The sequence below is a fragment of the Macaca thibetana genome, chromosome 17, assembly GCF_024542745.1.
Source record: "Macaca thibetana thibetana isolate TM-01 chromosome 17, ASM2454274v1, whole genome shotgun sequence".
NCBI lineage: Eukaryota > Metazoa > Chordata > Mammalia > Primates > Cercopithecidae > Macaca > Macaca thibetana.
Window position 1 is genome coordinate 19,882,072 of NC_065594.1, and position 21,915 is coordinate 19,903,986.

At 39.8% G+C, this 21,915-nt stretch overlaps 1 protein-coding gene, 1 long non-coding RNA gene and 1 pseudogene across 2 annotated transcripts in view; 1 reads left to right on the plus strand and 2 right to left on the minus strand.

Moving 5' to 3' along the window:
- Window positions 1-18,177, minus strand: part of LOC126940333 (kelch repeat and BTB domain-containing protein 7) — a 75,066-nt gene extending 56,889 nt beyond the window's left edge. The window contains exon 1 of the mRNA XM_050766123.1: window positions 14,767-18,177. Coding sequence (XP_050622080.1) covers window positions 15,807-17,864 — 2,058 coding nt within the window. The 5' untranslated portion in view covers window positions 17,865-18,177 and the 3' untranslated portion in view covers window positions 14,767-15,806. The remainder of the gene's footprint in view (window positions 1-14,766) is intronic.
- The window catches only part of LOC126940350 (uncharacterized), a 174,717-nt gene that overhangs the window by 51,614 nt on the left and 101,188 nt on the right, over window positions 1-21,915 (plus strand). The gene's annotated exons all lie outside the window — the stretch shown is intronic.
- LOC126940910 (uncharacterized) lies at window positions 2,798-2,893 on the minus strand (annotated as a pseudogene).

Here is a 21,915-nt window from a genome sequence, read left to right on the forward strand (position 1 = left end):
TTTATTATAGGATATATCTTTGAGCTGGCATATTCCAAGACAGGCCATGGAACATGACTTTTTTTTTTTTTTTTTTTTTTTTTTTTGAGATGGAGTCTCACCCTTTGCCCAGGCTGGAATGGAGTGGCACGATCTCAGCTCACTGCAACCTCCACCTTCCGGGTTCAAGCACTTCTCTGCCTCAGCCTACTGAGCAGCTGGGATTACAGGAATCTGCCACCATGCCTGGCTGATTTTTGTATTTTTAGTAGAGATGGAGTTTCACCATCTTGGCCAGGCTGGTCTTGAACTCCTGACCTCATGATCCACCTGCCTCGGCCTTCCAAAGTGTTGGGATTACAGGTGTGAGCCACCACGCCTGGCCAGGAACATGACTTTTAGTAGTGCTTGTGACCAAAACCTATGGAGGAGAAAATGCAGTGTAATATACAAGTAACTCTTAGAATGACTAATCCAGTCGGATAAAACTATTCTCAGTTTCTGTACCTACAATGTGAGGGGATGGGAGGTGGGAAAGTTGGGAAAGTACCTTATACTGGACCTTTTCTGTAGAAATCTCAATTTTTGTACTATTATCATTTGCTAATGTGACATGAAATTTAAGCAACCGGCAATGAGGAAAAATAGAGGAAACACTTAGACTGTAACAGAACTCTTCAGCGTTCTTCGTTTTGCAACAATCACCTTTCAAAACTTCCCTAATAACTTGGACAGACAAACCCAGTCGAATTTACAGATGCTTGTGGAAAGGTTAGAGAATTTGAGAGAAATAAAAAAGAGTTGGGAGTGAATATGTGTGTCCTACTGCTTTGGTTTTGTTTCCTAGCATTTATTGGTTCAAATAGATTTGTTGCTTTGCAAATTCTCTGCCATCTTCATAAAAGACAAGGAGAAAACCTCTCAGTGTCCCTCTATAGTGTGAGAAATGTGATTTATAATAACATTATTTCATAATTGAAAATACTGTTTCGTTGTCTGGGAAAATGAGTGCATCAGAATTAACTTGTAGTTTTGGAGGCAGTGGGTTGCTATAACAACCAGAAAAACAATGGTGTAATAACAGCTCTTCTTGAAAGCTGGAGAACTCACTAAATGCTGAGAGCTATAGCTGCAAGTGTTTGTCATATGAATTCAAACAAGAACCAAATGCATTCATTTCTTTCTTTCATAAGCACCGACTCCATGTCTGGCACTATGCTAGTAACTGGTAAAAGAGACATGGTCCCTCCCGTGATGGAGTGAACAATCTAATGGAGAAGACCAATAATAAAGAGTTAAAAAAAAAAAAAGATAAATGGAATAATTTCAGCATGTGAGAAAGGCCCTTCCGTAGAGAAACATTGGCCTCTGATACTGGACAAGCAGAGAAGGGTTGCTCCAGTATGGGACATGGAGAAGTACCTGGTCATATCATAAATCTTGCCTTTAAGGCTATATGAGCTCTAGTAAAGTGAAGGAAAAAAAGAATGGAGTCTTACAGTCTTTATTAGTAAAAATAATTTAAGGGAAGAAACTGCTAATTGAAGCATGATCATTTTTCATTACAAGAGTTTAACACGTAAATTCCCAGAATTCTTGAATTAGGAGGATTCAACATTAAAATAAGAGTTGTTTGTGTGTTTTAAAACAGTATTGTTTTGGGCTGGGCACGGTGGCTCATGCCTATAATCCCAACACTTTGGGAGGCTGAGGCAAGCGGATCACCTGAGGTCAGGAGTTCGATACCAGCCTGGCCAACATGGTAAAACCCCGTCTCTACTGAAAATACAAAAATTAGTCAAGCGTGGTGGCACATGCCTGTAATCCCAGCTACTCGGTGGGCTGAGGCAGGGGAATCGCTTGAACCCAGGAGGCAGAGGTTGTAGTGAGCCGAGATTGCGTCACTGCACTCCAGCCCTGTTTCAAAAAAAAAAAAAAAAAAAAAAGTATTGTTTTATTTCAGCTCTTTTCATAATAGCCCAAAACTGGAAACAAGCAAATAAAACCAAATGTCCTTCGGTGGATGAATGATTAAACAAACTGTGTTATAGACATACCATGGAATACTCTGGCAATAAAAAGGAAATGAACTTTTTTTGAAGAATAACAGCTTTATTGAGATATAATTCACATTCCATAAAGTCCATCTTTTTAAAGTTTACAGTTCAGTTGTTTTTAGAACACTGACAATACAACCACTACTTAATTGTGCAAAAATCACCAGTCATTCCAAAACACTGTCATTACCCCCAAAAGAAACTCCATATCTATTAGTAGTTATTCCCCATTTCCACCTTATTGTCAATATGTTTGGTCAGACCTAAGCAACCCTTAATCTATTCTCTGTCTCTATGGATTTGCTGACTCTGGGTCTCTCATATAAATGGAATCATACAATATGTTTCCTTCTGTTTCTGGTTTCTTTCACTTAATATGCTCAAGAGTCGTCTCTGTTATAGCATGCATCAGAACTCTGTTTTTTAAATGGATAAATAAGATTCCATTGCATTAATATTGACCTTTTGTTCATCTGTTTGTCAGTTGATGAGCATTCGGGTTTTCTCTCCTTTTTGTTGGTTATGAATAATGCTGCTATGAACATTAGTACCAATTTTTTCCATACGTATGTTTCCAGTTCTCCTGGTTATGTACCTAGGAGTGGAATTGCTGGGTCATATGGTGTCTCTGTTAACTTTCTGAGGAACAGAAAACTGTTTTCCAAAGCCATTGCACCATTTTACACTCCTACCAGCAGGTATGAGGATTTCAGTTTTTCCACATCCTTGCCATCCTTGCTTTTGTCTTTTTTGAATTTTCAAGTCAAAGGGGTAATGTTCCAATGAGGTCATAACAAGGCACATTTCACACACGCACATGAAACCCCAATCATCACGCTTATAAACTACAAAAGGATCTGCTTTTGTTTTTTATTATAGCCATCCGAGTAGGTGTAAAGTGGTATTTCATTGTGGTTTCATTTGTATTTCCCTAATGTGTTGAGTGTCTTTTCATGTGCTTGTTGGTCATTTGTCTATCTTGTTTGAAGCAATGTCTGTTCACATCTTTTCTCACTTTTTCAGTTGGGTTATTTTTCTTTTTGTTTGTTTTGTTTTGAGATGGAATCTTGCTCTGTCGCCAGGCTGGAGTGCAGTGGCGTGATGTTGGCTCACTGCAACCTCCGCCTCCCAGGTTCAAGCGATTCTCCTGCCTCAGCCTTCCAAGTAGCTGGGACTACAGGTGCACGCCACCACATCCAGCTAATTTTTGTATTTTTAGTAGAGACGGGGTTTCACCATGTTAGCCAGGATGGTCTCGATCTCTTGACCTTGTGATCCACCCACCTTGGCCTCCCAAAGTGCTGGCATTACAGGCGTGAGCCACCTCACCCGGCCTTATTTGTCTTTTTATTGTTGAATTGTATCAGTTCTTTACATATTCTAGACACATGTCCCTTATCAGATATATGATTTGCAAATATTTTCTCCCAGTGTGTGAGTTGTTTTTTTACTTCTTTTTGTTTTCACTCACATTATGTATGTTGATGTTATAATTTGAAGCACAAAAGTTTAATTTTGGTAAAGTCTAATTTCTTTTGTTGTACTACTGATTGTTTTTAAAAAATAAATGCCCTGTACATCAAGCTGTTTGCAGAGTGTACTCTGAAATAGGTCAAATTAAAAGAAGTCCTGATTATGGAGATTTTCAGTGAGCTGTTAGGTAAACTAGTGATAATTCTCTGAGAGTGGGCCTTTTTGGGCTTCAAATCTGTTGTTTTCTCTCCAGTGGCTGCTAAGCTCTGGTTTCCACGACGACTATAAATGTGAAGCTGTTGAGTTTCAAGGCTGCCATGGAGCTGGGGAGAGGTGTATAGGATTAGAGCAAGTTAAAACACCATAGGCTTTCTGTTCTTACTGAGATTCAGCTGTTTTTCTTAGGTAAGCATTCCTTGGAATGTGGAAAGCCTTTAGTTAATTTCCACAATTCTAATAAGTTTATGTCAACAGCTTTTGCTAATGTCCTTACTGCTTTTATGGAGGAGCAGATTTTCGGTGTGACATTACTGTACCATTCGGAATGTCTACTGATATACACGATAACTTGGATAAATCTCAAGAGAATTATGCTGAGTGAAAATATGATCTTGAAAGGTTAAATACAGTATGATTCCATTTATATAATTTTTTTTCTTTGAGACAGGGTCTTGCTCTGTCACCCAGGCTGGAGTGCGGCAGCACAATCATAGCTCACTGTAACCTCAAACTCCTGGGCTCAAGTGATCCTTCTGTCTCAACCTCCTAGAACTACAGCCACCACACCTGGCTAATTTTAAATTTTTTTTGTAGAGATGGGGTCTTGCTATGTTGCCCAGGCTGGTTTGAAACTCCTGACCACACGTGATCCTCCTGCCTTAACCTTCCAAAGCACTGGGATTACAGGCATGAGTCACCATGCCCACCCTATATAACAAATTTAAAATGACAAAATTACAGAGATGAATTACAGATTAGGGGTTGACTAGGGAGACGAGGAGGGAAAAGCCTGTGACTATAAAAGCAAGGCCTGTCTGGGCACAGTGGCTCACGCCTGTAATCCCAGCACTTTGGGAGGCCAAAGCAGGTAGATCACCTGAGGTCGGAAGTTTGAGACCAGCCTGACCAACATGGAGAAACTCTGTCTCTACTGAAAATACAAAATTAGCCGGGTGTGGTGGAACATGCCTGTAATCCCAGCTACTCGGGAGGCTGAGGCAGGAGACTCACTTGAACCCGGGAGATGGAGGTTGCGGTGAGCCGAGATTGCACCATTGGACTCCAGCCTGGGCAACAAGAGCAAAACTCCACCTCAAAAAAAAAAAAAAAAAAAAAAGGCATGGCACAAGGGATATTTAATATTTTAATAAACTTCATAGATTTAAATATACACACACCAAACACATGCATGTAAAAGTGGTAGAATGTGAATTTTAATGATTTGTATCAATGTCATTTTCTTGGTTGTGATATTTTACTGTAGTTGTGCAAGATGTTACCATTGGGAAAAACAAGTGAAGGATATACAGGATCTCTCTGTATTATTCCTTACAACTGCATGTGATTTTACAATAAGCCCAATTTTTTTTAATAAAACAGAAAAAGGAGTATCATCGCTCATAATGGAAATTATATAAGGAAAATTATATTACATAGTTGAGAGAAGCAATTCAAAATATTCTCTGGCAGCTGTTTTGAGGTTTTTATAAACACACAAAATGATACTGTAAATATATCTTAAGTATATTAATACTAGGATACCCTGATTAAGATAAAGACAGCACAGGAACTGGGCAAGCAACTAAGTTCTGAATAGATTATTATGGCTAATGAGGTGGGCTTCAGTAGAAGGGCAGATAAGTAGGTTACTCCATATACCACTGCAAAAATGATTCAGGCATAGAAAATGCTCTGTAACCTAACTTTTGTGAGGTACCCCTTCCTAAAACATTCATATATGTGATTCATTTAAAACAGAATTGCAGAATCATAGGTGTTTCAACGGGTATAGGCATGAATGATTCTGTAATAAGCTAAACAAGACAGAGCTCCACCAAGATGCTTGGAACATGCTAGAACTGAGTTAAAACTGAATATGGTATATTTCTTATCCCTCATGTAACTAAAAAAAATTCATAAATATATATATATATTTTAGAGACAGGGTCTCACTCTGTCACTCAGACGGGAGTACAATGGTGTGATCATAGCTCATTGCAGCCTCAAACTCATAGGCTCAAGTGCTCCTCTCTCCTCAACCTCCCAAGTAGCTAGGACAACAGGCATGCACAACCACACCTATTTTTTTTTTTTTTTTTAATTTTTATTTTGTAGAGGCAGGGTCTCACTGTGTTGCTGAGGCTTATCGTGAATGCCTGGCCTCAAGGAATCCTGCCTAGGCCTCCCAAAGTGCTGGGATTACAGGCATAAGCCATCATGCTCAGCCTAAAAATGGCATATTCTGGTGTCTGATACCTAATCTGAAGAAATTTCAAGGTACTGCTCATAAAATGCGTCCCCAGCATGCTATTCCAAAGACTTCAACTTAATTTTGTCATATTTACTTTCAAGGCAAAATGGAACCCTTCTATGTTGATAAAATGTTTTATCTATGGTAAGATTTGAGGACTTGACATATTTAGAGGAATTCTTGTTTTAGATATATTATTAGTATGTTCACCAAAAAGATGTGAAATTCATTAAAGCCTCACCTCCACAGATCTCATTTTAAACACTAGGGTATGCCTTCCCTTTCTCCAAATCTTCTGGGTTTCCTGACAAGTTGTCCAGTTGGCTGATTCGAGTTTTCTGTCATTTCTCCCTTCTTTTTTTTTTTGGAGATGGAGTCTCACTCTGTCGCCCGGGCTGGAGTGCAGTGGCGTGATCTCGGCTCACTGCAACCTCCTCCTCCCAGGTTCAAGCAATTCTCCTGTCTCAGTCTCTCGAGTATCAAGGACTATAGGTGCACGCTGCCATGCCCGGCTAATTTTTTGTATTTTAGTAGAGATGGGGTTTCATCGTGTTGCCCATGCTGGGTCAGGCAGTCCACCCGCCTTGGCCTCCCAACAGTTCTCCCTTCTTTAACATTCACAAACAGAGCTGACATGGGAAAAAGAAAGGACTTGAGTTCTTAGGAAATTGTGAACTGGCTACACAGGTATTAAGAGTCCTTGGTATTTCAGAGATCTCAAGCGTTACTATCAGCATGGTAACTTTAAGGTTGATTCCAGCTATAATTAAATATCTCATGATAGTAAACACACAAAGGCTTTTGAAAAATTTAGATTGCATTTTGAAATAAATATGACATGATATCTTAAAATTTTTACTGTAATACTGTGCAAATTGTTTAGATTTAGAAATGATTTTATTGCTCCTTAAGCATTCATTCAATTCTTAAGAGTTCAGTGAATACACAGAACATAGGTAGTTTTTGGGAAAGTACGTCTTATTATTACCTTGATATATTTATATCTTATAACTGTGAATTTATAAGATTTATTTATTTCTTCACACATCTATTTATAACTGTGAATTTAAATATAAAAATAATTTAATATTTATTAAATTAGCTAAATGCTCTCATTGAGATTACTGGATCTGAACTGACATGGTCAAAATAAAATACAAAAATATATAAATACTAAATAGAATACTAAAATATAAGCATAATGTAATACTAAAAATAATACCGTGTTTTAATACTTTGAAACTTATCATCACTGAAGGGTTTGGTTGGATTTTAGTTTCAATGAAAGCCAATTTTTAACACTCTTTCTCCATGGTTCTAAGATGACTTTTAGTTGGGCCCTCTCTCGATTCAGAGTTCTGAGTAAGGAGTCAGAAATTCCAGACCACGTGCCCTAAGGTGCATCAGGGCTAGACTGCAGGGCCAAAGAAATCTCAAGCAGAACAATAGGCCAGGTGTGGTGGCTCACGCCTGTAATCCCAGCGCTTTGGGAGTCCAAGGCAGGCTGATCCCTTGAGCTTAGGAATTCAAGACCAGCCTGAGCAACATGGTAAAATCCTGTCTCTACAAAAAATACACACACAAAAAAGAACAATAGTGATTTTACTTTCCGAGTCCTGTATTTGAGGTAGTGATACTCAGCAGGCAAGAGTGTATACTAGAAAGTGCCTTGGTTTAAGAGATAGAAAACACAGTTCTAATTCCAGTTTTATGAATAACTAGCAGTATAAGCTTTGGTAAATTATTTAAAGTTCCTTGGGTTTATATAAGAAAACTGGGCTCTGCCAGGGAGGTTGAGGCTTCAGTGAGCTGTGATCGCACCACTAGACACCAGCCTGGGCAACAGAGTGAGACCCTGTCTCAATTAAAAAAAAAAAAAAGAAAGAAAGAAAACTGGGCTCTAATATCCTATGATTCTAACTGACAAAAAAATTAAGAATCGGCCGGGCGCAGTGGCTCAAGCCTGTAATCCCAGCACTTTGGGAGGCCGAGATGGGCAGATCACGAGGTCAGGAGATCGAGACCATCCTGGCTAACACAGTGAAACCCCGTCTCTACTAAAAAATACAAAAAACTAGCCGGGCGAGGTGGCGGGCGCCTGTAGTCCCAGCTACTCGGGAGGCTGAGGCAGGAGAATGGCATGAACCCGGGAGGTGGAGCTTGCAGTGAGCCGAGATCCGGCCACTGTACTCCAGCCCGGGTGGCAGAGCCAGACTCCGTCTCAAAAAAAAAAAATTAAGAATCAACTTATGATGAAGAACAATATACAGAAATTCAAGCCACTAAAGGATTATGTAAAAACGTAAATTTATACTATATATATCTTATATTGTTAAGATCTAGAATATGAGCAGTTTTGTTTTACAGTAACACTTCCAATCTTAAATGTTTTTTCAGCTCTGTTCAAGGCTCTTTGATTAGTGTTATGAGGGCTATAAAGATGAAATAGACCTTATCCCCTGATCTCAGGAAGCTTACCAGTTAGTAGGTTCACCCTGTCTTCAAGTACCCTTGCCCATGGGGCTCCCCTTTCAGCAGAAAATCTTGCATTCTAATTCAAAGAAAGAAAACATTAGAGGTATAAACTACCTGAAGTCCAAAGCCATACTCAGAAACTCATCTCCATCTATATCAACCTTTCCTTTCTGCCATAGCTGCAGCTTAAATCAGAGGTGGGCCAAAGGCCTGTGATATGGGACACCAAATACATCTACTGATGTCTCCAAATCAAGACTCCTGTGTTCCCAAATCCATTAAACAACAGCATCCGTTTAGTCAACTGTGATGGAGATTGCTGATTGTGTCCTCATCCATTCTCCTCCCTTTTAGTAATAGAGCTTTTGGGATATGGGATAAGTGAGAAGGCTAAGCCAGTAAGTTCCCAGAGGAGAAGGTAAGAGGATTGGAAAGAGTTTAGGGATTAAGGAAGAGAACCCTGGGCCCCTTGGAGGCTTAATTTCTGCCGCTCCTAGGAATACTAGACTTAATAGCAAAAATATGAGGCGTGTTTGTCTCTCTGTGTTAAATGTATGCAGGGGCCCATTTGTTTATTAAAAAATCATTATTCAGCATGACATGAAATTTAACTTTTGGCTTTGAATTTATTGTGGAAGGATAATTGTAGGGATATCTGAAATGACCATGATAACAATAATGCCTGCATGACATTGTGAACCACCTGCATTTGAATACAGAAAACTGAACGTGTTTATATTAAAATATATTAATTTATTCACACCTATTTATTAATAGAGCTCCGTGAGTTTTAGCTAAGCACATCCATTTAGTGACAATATTTCCCAGTTCATCTTGCAACTGGGCATGGTGATATGATTAAGTTCTCCCCAATTAAAAAAATAGCAAAAGTGATGTAAAAGTTCTTTAAAATGAAAAGATTTTTTGCCTTCCATTTCCTCTTTCCCCTTTTTCACAGGCTGAAAACAGATACAATTCTGGTGAATGTGCTTTCCTCATGAGGACAGACAGCTCACTGCGGGTTGGGAGGATAAACGATAAAAGAACCTGGGCCCGTAAACAACCCCATGGGGCAGAACTAGTCCGCAATACTTGGCTGTTCACTTCTGGACTGAATGTATACAAAAAGGTTTCTACCTTACATTCCAGGGCCTCTTAGATACGGAAGTTTGGCCTATACTCTAACACAACATCCAAGCAAGAAAGGTGAAATCACTTACAGGCCTCCCTTTCTCATACTCCTTACAGCTCCCTCGTCTCCAAACATACAATTATAGGTCCAGATAAGTGTAACTGACTTATCTGTTCCTTCCTCATCAATTCCATAACTACTCCCCATTGAGAACCACATTATGTAACTGTCTGGACTACAACAACACATCCCTTTAAATGTTCTTCTTGCTGCCACAATCTTGCACTGTCAGTACATCCAGAAGGGTCTCAATAAAACAAATCCAATTTTGTCAAATCCCTATTTTTAAATTCTCAATGAATTCACATTGTATGCAAAAAAAAAAAGTCCAAACTCCTTGACGGCATATAAGACCTTCAAGAGCTGATGCCTACCGACTTTTCCAGCTTGTTCTTATGCCAAGCTTCCCCTTCCATCCTAGGATCGATCAGGTTACATCAAAATACATGCTGTACTCTGAACATTCCCACCTTTGCAACTCTGCTGTCTCTGTAGAATCTGCCACAATAGGAACTATAACCTTTATTGAGGTTATTTGCTTACCTATTGGTCTTCCTCAACATTTCCCAACTTTATCTCTTACAAGTGATCAGAGTCCTAGAACTCACAGGGAATTTTCTGCCAGAGAATACATAAAATATTGCCACTTTCCATGGGTTTTTAAAAAAATTATTACTATTTAAATTACTAATATACAGAGAGAAGCATACCAGTGGGTTCTCTAAGTTGGTACACTGAAGGTCTTGGGACTTCTGGCAGTGATTTTAACTGTCAGGTGATAAAAATCTAGCCTGACAGATGACGTAGTAGACATTGCTGTTTGTATCCCGATGTTCTTTCTCAGCGTTCTTCAAGAAGGAACCACTGAATTTTAACTGGATACATGTTGACAGAATAAACACTACCTTTTCCTTGCAGCTAGGTGTGGCCATGTAGTTAAGAGCTAGCCAGTGTCATGTGACCAGAAGTGATATGTACAATTTCCCTTATAGGGTCATGCCCTTCCAACACTCCCATCCTGATGGCTGGAATATGGACATGAGGGGGTGAACCATCTTGGACCATGTGAAACAGGGTAACACCCCAAGGGCAGTACAACAGGAAGATAACAAGCCTGGGTCTCAGATAACTTTGTAGATCAGGACCTACATAAAAGATTGGACTTTTATATGAGAAATCCATTTAAAGATATATAAGGTCTCTCTTGCGTACAACCAATTTATGTGCTAACTAATGTATAAAGTGAGAGAAAACCTCATCCTATGACATATTCTCTGTACTAATAAAGCCTTGAAGACATTGACACTCTGGATCAGGCTGTGCCTTGAGGTGAGAACCATTGCTATTTGCTAGGTTCCCCAAAATTAACAAATAATTTGTCCCTAAAAGAATATTCTTGATTAAGATACGGTGGGTCTGGCCGGGTGCGGTGGCTCACACCTGTAATCCCAGCACTTTGGGAGGCCGAGGTAGATGGATCACGAGGTCAGGAGTTTGAGACTAGCCTGGCCAATATGGTGAAACCCCGTCTCTGCTAAAAAAATTAGCCAGGCATGGTGGCACGCACCTGTAGTCCCAGCTACTCAGGAGGCTGAGGCAGAATTGCTTGAGCCTGGTAGGCAGAGGTGGCAGTGAGCTGAGATCATGCCACTGTACTCCAGCCTGGGTGACAGAGTGAGACTCCCATCTCAAAAAAAAAAAAAAAAAAAAAAAGATATGGTGGGTCCAAGTAACCAAAATTGCTTTGGCAGTGACAGTGTAAAAGATCTCCATTGAGAGACTCCCCACAGAGTAGGAGAAAATGTCTCAGATATGGAGGGAATAATATGCAACAATATCTGTTCCCTGCCTGCCCTGTGCCTTGGACCATGTTGAGTCCACAAGGGTAAAGTGACAAAGAGAAGCTGCTGGCAAGGGTCTAGGTGATAAAAGAGCCCAGAGTTAAGAAAAGGGTGTAAAACCTATTGCCTGTAAGGTACTCCTCTAAAATTTGGCAGCTTCTCTGAACAGTACCTTTTTGTTGTTTTTCATTTAAAAACTGTCTTGTATATACTTAATCCACTCTATAGTTCTCAAATAGATTATCAATTAATTCTCTTGGGATTGCTAGTCACCTTTTCTATAATTTTGCCTCCTAATACTTTCTGCTTTATTATATTTGCTATAACAAATATTCTTCTAAAATTAGTTGTAAAGATGAAACAGTGTTGAAGTTTCAAATAGATATGGGAAGTAGAGATGTGATGAAAGGATATTTACATTCTGGTTATCAGATTTTTGGATTTCAAAGACCAGTCGACTTTCTTTTAGTATTTAGGGGACTGATATAAGGCTGAAGAATTTTTACATTTCCAATTTTTGAACAGTGAAACAAATCTAATAGAATAATTTTTATTTTACAACTCATTCATTGTGTTTTATAGTTTTTCACTTCAGCACAAATTGGTAAAATAACATCGGGCAAAGCACTGGTTCCTGGTTTAATGAGCAGGGTTTAACAAATTGATTATATTTTTTGAGTACATTTACTATAGATCCCTTTCAGGTAGATGCACTTTTCCAATCACTTGTTTTCCTATTTATGAAGAGACAATGAACTTTTGCTACTAAGATGTATTTTTAATAATGAGCCATGGTGCCAATAGTTCGAAACATCTGAACCATGTATTTTGCTTTAAATCCTTATACACAGCCTTCTTGGACAATAATCGTATCACTTACATTTGTATAACACTTGAGTTTCAAAGCTTTCATATACACTACTGCACTTTATTCTTTGAATAGTTTACATTTTGTTATCCATTCTTCCATTACTCATCATGAGGAAATTAGAATTTCAGAAATGTCAGCTTTGCCTTCATTCTGAGGTACTAATTTTCACATTTCTTTCAGATGGTGAATGTATATTATTTCTTTATTTTTTTTTCTTTTTATTTTTTTTGAGATGGAGTCTTGCTGTGTCGCCAGGCTGGAGTGCAGTGGCACGATCTCGGCTCACTGCAACCTCCGCCTTCCGGGTTCAAGTGATTCTCCTGCCTCAGCCTCCTAAGTAGCTGGGACTATGGGCGCACGCCACCACGCCCAGGTAATTTTTGTATTTTTAGTAGAGACGGTGTTTCACTGTGTTGGCCAGGATGGTCTTGATCTCTTGACCTTGTGATGTGCCCACCTTGGCCTCCCAAAGTGCTGGGATTACAGGCGTGAGCCACCACACCTGGCCATATATTATTTCTTTAGCCCTATTTTGGGAATTACTCCTTCACCCTACAAACATTTGAGCTACGTGTCTTGTGAAAAATGCAAATTTCTTTTTGTAGATATGTTCTTCAGACCTTGTCACAAGAGTTTTTACCCTTGGTGTGTGGATGAACTTCAGAAATGTCATTATACCCTTAAAATTATAAAATTAGGAACACAGGCATTTTCCTGAAGAATGGGTCAAAAGTTTTCATGATATTCTCTATTAAGATCCTGGCACCAAAACAGAACAACACTGCTCAACTAAAGGAGGTATGAGGGGCTATTATAATTTAATCCTAAAACTACATTTAAACAAGTTATTTGCTAAATTAGTCTTCTATTTTACCTTTTTGAAAACACCAGTATTACTTACTGTTTGAATTTAAAAGCATATGAAATAAAACTAAATCCTACCAATGGCAGTCCTACAAATGACATTATAGAAAGCATTTGTTAAACAATGTGCTGATTAATTGGAAAACTTAGAAAAGGATTCTTGTCATGAAGATATTTCAGCACTGCTAGTTCACAGCACAGGGAGAATTTTGTACATTTAGCAGAACCACTGAATTAGAAAGTCAGGAAACTTGGGTTCTAGTACCAGTTTTATTTATAACTAACCATGTACAAATCACTTATCTATAAAATAATGGTTAACATCTACTTCTTAATTCACAAATAGATCACAAAACCAAGATCCTTCCCAAGAAAACCTCACTGAAAACCACGACATTCCCACTATTTAGGCTAGGTTTTAACTCAAAGGTTAAGAACTCAAAGGCTGAGAAAGACAAACTGGAGCATTTGTCTTTTATTTACCAGTTGCATACCTTAATTCTGCAGATGGATAATCTGGTTGACATAAGCATTGCCATCTCTCAATTTTTACAAAACAAAAAGCTACCAACAAGAAGTTAAATGGTGAAGAAGAATTTGGCTCAAAAATAACACAACTGAGAAATAGCTTTGTATTAAGTGCAGTACTTATAACAGAATTTAGCTTTAGGTCACTAAAGCACATTTACGCTTTTGAAGAAACATGTATTGCTAGGGCAGGCATCTTACTTCACTAGAAATAACGTTAAACTTGTAGACTGTTCAAACGGCCAATCAAAATGACTAAGAAACATGATTGTGCGTTTTGTTTGTTTCTTTATCCTTTCTCTTCCCTTTTCGTTCAAAAATTCAGTTCCCCATCCTAGACCAGACTCCTGTCCTCTGCCAGGGTGTAAGAAAAGTTAGCATTCTGTCACTACAGAACATAGAAGAGGAATTAGCATGTTATTGAATAAAGAATCAGGAAGATAATTCTAATTGGGTATAGAAAAATTTATACACCATAAACATCTGTATATGTACACCACTTTTATATATGTATTGTGACAATCACATGTATTAATAAACCTTCAAAAGGTAAGCACCTATATTTTCTTGTAATTAACAATTTCAGTTTTGTGCAATTTAGTCTATATTTATGGACTTTCCCTTACATATGGTGACAGAGAGACTGAAACATGGTTCACAGAGAAACACAGAACATATACAAATCTCATAATAAAATAACCATGTATACCACTGTTTAGGGAAATATTTTAGAGGAAACATACTTTCACTACTGGCCCCAAACCCCGTTATTCACTTAGGTTCTTAAATGTCAACTTTTAATACAAAAATACCTTCAAGCTGATAAGAACATTCACAGTGACTTACAAAATGGACAATATTCCAATGCTACACAAAACAGTTTTATAATACACAGCTTAAAGTTTTAAAGTTCTTGGCTGGCACTTGATTTTTTTTTTATAGCTGATAGACATGATAACTACTGATCTGAATAAAATACCATTTTTAGCTTATATATATGTTCTAAACCATATTACCTCACAAAACAGTAAAGAATAAATCACTTTCTGATGGAGAATCCTCTAGGACAAACACCAAACCTATACAGCCAAAATATTTTAGGGAGGCAAATAAACATTTTAAGACAAGTCATGACCAGTGGATAAAAATTTGCATTACCCAATTATATGTCTAGGAATTGTTCTTCTGCGTCATTAAAGCATGTATTGGGCATAGATTAAAAATACAAACGTAAAAAGCAAGTTATCTTTTTTTTTGGTTTAGAAGGGTGTTTAATTCATGACATTACTAGAATGGGTGTTTTTTGGGAAAGAAAATTGGTCACATATACCAAATACACATTTTATATTCCAAAATAAAAACTGAGATTTATTTTAAAACAGTGGAATCCTTATTTTTATTTACTTATTTTTTACTTTCTGTGAGCTTGTGAGGCCATTCTGCACATTTATCAAAATGAAATCATTATTCAGTAACCTTTATATATATATATATATATATGCATTTTTTTTCCTTTGTAGAAAACCAAAATAATTTTACAAACTATATTTAACTTAGAATATAAAGAACTGACTAGTGTAAAATTTTGAAAATCTACCACTTTATTTTGAAGGAAAGTATACATCCTTCAAAACTCCACCAACAATTCCTAGTCCAGTTTTCTATTGTACAGATTAAAAAGTTAAATTCCTTGTGGCACTAACCAAAACTTAAAAATTAACAGAAGACTGAATTAATTAAAAAAAAAAAAAGCATACTAACTAATCAAAACAATCCACTGTGCAATGAATATTTGAACAATGAAAAAAACCTACCAAGCATCCCAGTCAATTACATAGTTCTTGCTTCCATATTTTAATTTTGGACTTTCAGGAAGGTATATTATTAAACAGGTCGATTTTGTGGACTGTTTAAACCTTGTAGTATTTCAAAATATTACCCTTTCTAAACCAAATCTGTGGTCCTGGTCAACTTTTTTTTTTCCAAGAAAAAGAAAGGATATGTGTTTAAAATACATTCCGTAGCAGTAGAAACATCTTAGTGTCTCAAAATCTATTTACAAAGAACCCTGCTGATCCTGTGCATTTCGCTGAGGTGCTACTTGCACCCAGACTTCATCATCTGAAAAAGAACTTGAACTTCCTGACTCAGAGTCCAGCTCACTGAATCCATCTAAGTCCCATTCAGTACTAGACTCACTCCGTGCATCATCTTCCTCAGTAATAAAACTCTGACCAGGTTCAAGGCAGGAAGGATAAACACGGGCACAAAGGCAAATAAAGCCAGAGTCAAACTGCAAAAGGCCTAACATAGTACCTATATTAATCCACTGATCTTCCCTAGTATCATACTCATACACTGTTACTCGGTTCTTTTTCCATTGTGGGGTTGTAGAAGTGATGAGAAGCAACTTTCGGTCATGATTGACAATCTGGTAGTTGTGGGTCTCTGAATCCAAAGGAATATTACTAATCCGCCTCCATTCTCCCCTAGCTGGGTTGTAGACCTTCATGACTGGGATGTCACAGATACAATAGATTTCATCATTGAAGACACATGCTTCCTGAAAGTCACTGCGTTTAAGAGAAGCACAGTTCAGCCACATATTGTGGCTAGGATCATAGCAGAGCATGCGCTTACTGTTGACAGCATAAAGATAGTTCTGAACCACTATGAGTTCAAAGGAATAGAAGGAATGAGGGACAGGAGCCACCAATGCCCACTGGTTTCTCTGAACACTGTAGCATTCCACTTCCTTCAACTTAACTCCAGTAATAGGGTCTCGCCCCCCCAAAATGTAGATGTAGCCATTGAGATATGCCACATCCATGCCCTCACGACACAGCAAGCGATCTGCAAGTTGCTGCCAACTATTCTGAGCTGGTTTATACACCCAGAGGTCTTTCCTTGGCTGGGCAGCTAGATAGATGTCATGGTCTGGGGAGACACAGACAGCTGAGGAGGTAACAGTCTTAGTGTGAGCAAAGCTGGTCAAAGGTGATGGCATTGTGTAAATGTCCCCTGAGTAAGGGTCATAGCAGAGAAAGGGATCTCTGGGGTGTCCAAAGAAGATCACCATCTCCTTGGCACACATACCCAGTCTCTGAGGTGGATTTTCTGCTGCAGATACAAGAGAGTTGCTGCTGCTACTGCTGCTGCTGCTGCTGTTTGGCACTGGCACCAGAGACTTGTACAACAGGTCACCATAGCGCATCTGCAGGGCCCCTTCAATAACGTCCAGGCAGTACTTCTTCACGATGGGCTTGGTCAGCAGCCCTTCTAAGTAGTCCTGATCTTCTTCAGTGAAGTGCATCCAGCGCACGCACTTGAAGACTTCCGCAGCACTGGGACCCCGCTCCTTGGGAGCAGCCTCCAGCCACTGCACAGCTACATGGCATACAGTCCGCTCACTCTCTATGTCCAGACTATCCAAGCGCAGGACAGCCAGCAGCTGGGCCAGGGTCAGATCTGCTAGAGTCTCTTCCCGAATTGAACCCATTCGGCTGAGCTGCTTGAAGTTCTGAGCTATATAGGACTGGGCCTGAGATCGAAGCTTGTGATGGTCGAAGGCGTCTGCAAACTTGAGGATGGCGGTGCAGTTGGTCAGGTCAAGACGTCGGGCTAAGAAGGAGGCACAGGCTTCCCGCACATACTCCAGTTGCAGCATGTCGGAGGCCGCGTACAGGCGCTGCACATTGGCCTCGCTGAGAGACACACGACCCGTGTAGCAGTAGTCGACCAACACCTCGAAGGACTCGGCGTCCACATCGTGCATGGTCACGCTGGCCTGCTGGCTCTCGTACATGCCACCTGTGAACATGCTCTTGAAGTAGGGACACGCAGCTGCTAGCACGTTGCGGTTGCAGGAAAAGAGGCGACCCGTGCCAGGCCCGCTGCCAGGCGTCACCACCTCGATGGTCACATCACACAGCAGCCGCGCGTCGTAGAAAGACTTGAGCTGTGCCAGCAGGGCTGCAGAATGGGCCGTGTCCTTTAATTCCTCTGGACCCGTGAAAAAGGCCGAAACCGAGGGCTTGGAAATCCTCTTGGGCCGCCTCCCACCGCGGGGGCTGGCGAGGCGGCGAGAGCGCGGGGCGTCTTCCCGGGACTGCATGGTGGAGATGGCGACGGGCGCTGATAGCGAGAAAGGCTGCCGGACCCGGCTCTGGCTCCTCCTCAACCTTCCCTCGCAGACGCTAAGACAAGCCGCGTCCTGGAACAGACTGCGGCACGGGCCGCACTTCTGAATTCAGCCCTAGCCCGCGGTGAGGCCTCCCTTTATTGCGTAGACAGTGGCTGACTCACCCTCTCTCACTCCCGCGCCCTTTCTCCGCCTCCGCTCGCCCTCACAGGACCCGCTGGCTTGGAGCCGCGGAAGGCCCCACTGCCGCGCTGGCGATCCCGCTAGGCGCCCAGGAGAACTACCGCTTCCAGGTTGCCTTTCGCGCCCCGAGGCCTGCTGGGGCTCGGGGCTCTCGGACGGCCGGGCGGGGACAGAGGGAAAGAAACCGCTTTGCATGTTGGGAGTAGTAGTTTGTGTAATATCGCGAGCTTTCCTTTCGCTGGCTGCCCTAACAGTAGAAATTAATTCTGGATATGATGGTGAAGTGACGATGTCTCACTATTGTTGTCCAGGCTGGTCTTGAACTCCCGAGGGCTCAAATTATCCTCCTGCCTCTGCCTCTCAAAGTGCTGGGATTACAGGCGTGAGCCACCGGGCCCTGCCAGTATTTCATAGGGTTTTGTGTGATTGAATGATACGTTATATAGGATACTTAGATACATGTATTTTTTTGGTTAGAAGAATAATAAAGCGTTACCCCGTGCCTAGAATGTAGCCAATAATTGTTAGATTCTCTTTTATAATTTATGATAAATGAGGCACCCACTAATTTGAAACCAAAAAATTTAAAAAATTTTTAAAATTATTTTAAACCGCAAAATTTTACAAAGAACTTAGTTTTTAATTTTTATTCTTTTGAAAGATTTTGAAGGGCATTAACTATTTTCAATGTTAAATGGTACGTATTGGCCTTGTTTAATAAGGATGTCTTAGACGACTAGGTTGAGGTCCTAAAGAACGGTGTTAATAGATGGCCTCAAATATGCAAATCGGTCATATAAAAATAGATTATTTGCTACTCTCACTAACATTTCATCTCTGGGGAGCAGGAATATTTTCATTAAGCTCCAAATATGAGTGTTTTCAAGTCGTCTAATACAGCCTCTTTCACTGCCATTCCACATATCAATTAACAGATTCTGTAATTGCCTTTATTAAGGAGTTTCAGGGAGTATTTAACTCAAAATATTTCAAGAAACAGACTTTGTTCTGTACAAAAGCACGTGATTCTCAGAATTCAGCATTAGTACATGCCCTGACATTCCTTGAATTAACATACAGTATAGCCTATGCTTTACAAAAGTCTTTTATATTTGCATTGATCAACAGTTAAATCATCAAAATCAAGTATTAGAGATTTGAGGCAGGAAAATAGGGTCTGGAGGCAGGGAACATAAGGCCGATTCACACTTTAGCTATAACAAGAAATATCCTCTCCATAGGGTGTATGCCGAGTAAATGAGTTTGTAACTTTAATTCATTCTCTTCGTTTACATAGGGTATACACCAAGTAACCAGTGGAATCCTCTAGAGGGTATTTAAACCTCCAGGAATTCTGTAACAGGGCCCTTGAGCCCTGTGCTGGGCCTGCGCCCACACTGGAGTGTACTTTCATTTTCAGTACATCTCTGATTTTGTTGTTTCATTCTTTCCTTGCTTTGTTTATGTGTTTCTTCCAATTCTTTGTCCAAAACGCCAAGAACCTGGACACCCTCCACTGGTAACAGATTGACTTTTTCAGATAACTTTTATTACAAAACCAGTGACTGCTCCTGCTGCTAGTTTATATTACCATAACCCAATAAAGAAAATCATCAGTATTATATGCATGTATGGATAACACATTACAAGAGAAAAACTTTCAAATTGTTTTTCTGTTATCAGCTGAAGTCCACTGGAAATCCTCTAGGGTAGACACATTAAATTAAGTCAGCCTCTGGGCTCCAATATCTCCTCTGTAAATAAAAAGAGATGTTAGACATCCCTCAGATACACCAGAGGGAATTAAGTCAGTCATTATTAGTAACAATGATTGTTTTCTCACTTGCAGTGAACAACCAGCTAGGGAAAAAAGCCTTTTTTCTTTTCTTTTCTTTTTTTTTTTTTTTTGAGATGGGGTCTCACCCTGTCACCCAGGTTGGAGTGCAGTGGCACCATAATAGCTCACTGCAGCCTCGAACTCCAGGGCTCAAGCAATACTTCGGCTTCAGCCTCCCAAGTAGCTAGGACTGTAGATGCATGCCACCATACCCAGTTAATGTTTTAAAAAAAATTATAGATGGGGTCTCACTATCCTGCCAGCCTAGTCTGGCACTCTTCCTGCCTGAGCCTCTAAGTTGCTGCAATTACAGGCATGAGCCACATGACCAGCACAGGAATGGCCATTTTAAATAACTTCTTAGAATGTTGGTAAAATACACATAACACTAAATTTAACCATTTAAAATTTTTCAGTGTATAGTTCTTTAGCATTAAATATATTCACACGGTTTTGCAACTATCACAAAACTGAAGCTCTGTACCCATTAAACAATAACTCTCTAGTCCCCCACTTCTGGCAACTGCCATTCTACTCTTTGTCTCTATGAATTTGACTACTCTAGGTACCTCATATAGGCAGTGACTGATTTTTACCTTCCTTATATCTCCTCTTACTGCGTTATTTGCCTTAGGTTACCTGTCACACAATTGAAAATATCTATTAGCCACTATTCCCTAAGGTCTAGATCTATGTGCTGTCCCATAAAACTTGGAAATATTTTATATCTGTGCTGGCTGATACAGTAGCCAGAAGCCACATGTAGCTCTTGAGTACGTGAAATGTGGCTAGTGCAACTGAGGAATTAAATTTAAAATTTTAGAAATACAGCATGATATACCATTGCAATTCAATGAAGAAAGAAAATTCTTTTCAACAAACGTTATTGGAACAACTGGATCAAGAATGTAAGACAAAAAGTTGCCCTTGCCCCTACCTTACACCATAAGCAAAAGATTAATTCAAAATTTCTCTTAATACTAAATGGAAAAGTGGAAACTATAAAGCTTCAAAAAGAAAACATAGGGCCAGGCGCGGTGTGATCCCAGCACTTTGGGAGGCCGAGGTGGGAGGATCACGAGGTCAGCAGATTGAGACCATCCTGGCTAACACAGTGAAACCCCGTCTCTACTAAAAATTCAAAATAATTAGCCGGGCGTGGTGGCGGGCACCTGTAGCCCCAGCTACTTGGCAGGAGAATGGCGTGAACCTGGGAGGCGGAGCTTGCAGTGAGCCGAGATGGTGCCACTGCACTCCAGCCTGGGCGACCGAGTGAGACTCTGTCTCAAAAAAAAAAAAAAGAAAAGAAAACATAGAAGACTATGGAAGACTATAGCTTTGCGGTTGGCAAAGTTTTCTTGGGACACCAAAAACACAGGTCATAAAAAAAAGACATAGTGATTTTCAACAAAATTACAAGCTGCTGCCTACGGAAAGGCAGTGAAAACAACAAAAGATAAACCATAGACTGGGAAAAAATATTGGTAACATGTATACCCAGTGACCAATGCAAATTAAATTCACAATGAGAAAACACTGAATACCCGAATGGCTAAACTTAAAAACATCAATGATACTGTATATTGGTGGAGATATGGAGCCATTGGAACTCTCTTATGCTAATAATAGGAGTATAAATTGGTACAACCACATTAGAAAACTCTTTTGTAGTTTGTTTTAATGTTAAACCCCCTGTAATTTAACTCTCAGGCAGTGCCCCAGGGAAATGAAAACATATATCCACAAAAACACTGTGTAAGTATCTTCATGATAGTGTTAATGACAAAGCTGGTCCTGTGAAGATGATATTTTTCCCTGTTCTATGTCATGAAGCCAAGATGCGAAACTGAAAGTGAGCATCAAGCAGTGCAGGTTTTATTCCATGGCCGTGGAATTGAGAAGCAGGAGCATGGCTCACAAATCAATTTCTCAGCTTCTGAGAGCTTCCCAGCCCCGATGCCCCGATATAGGGCATCTTTAATGAAGAGGATGGGTATTAAAAGC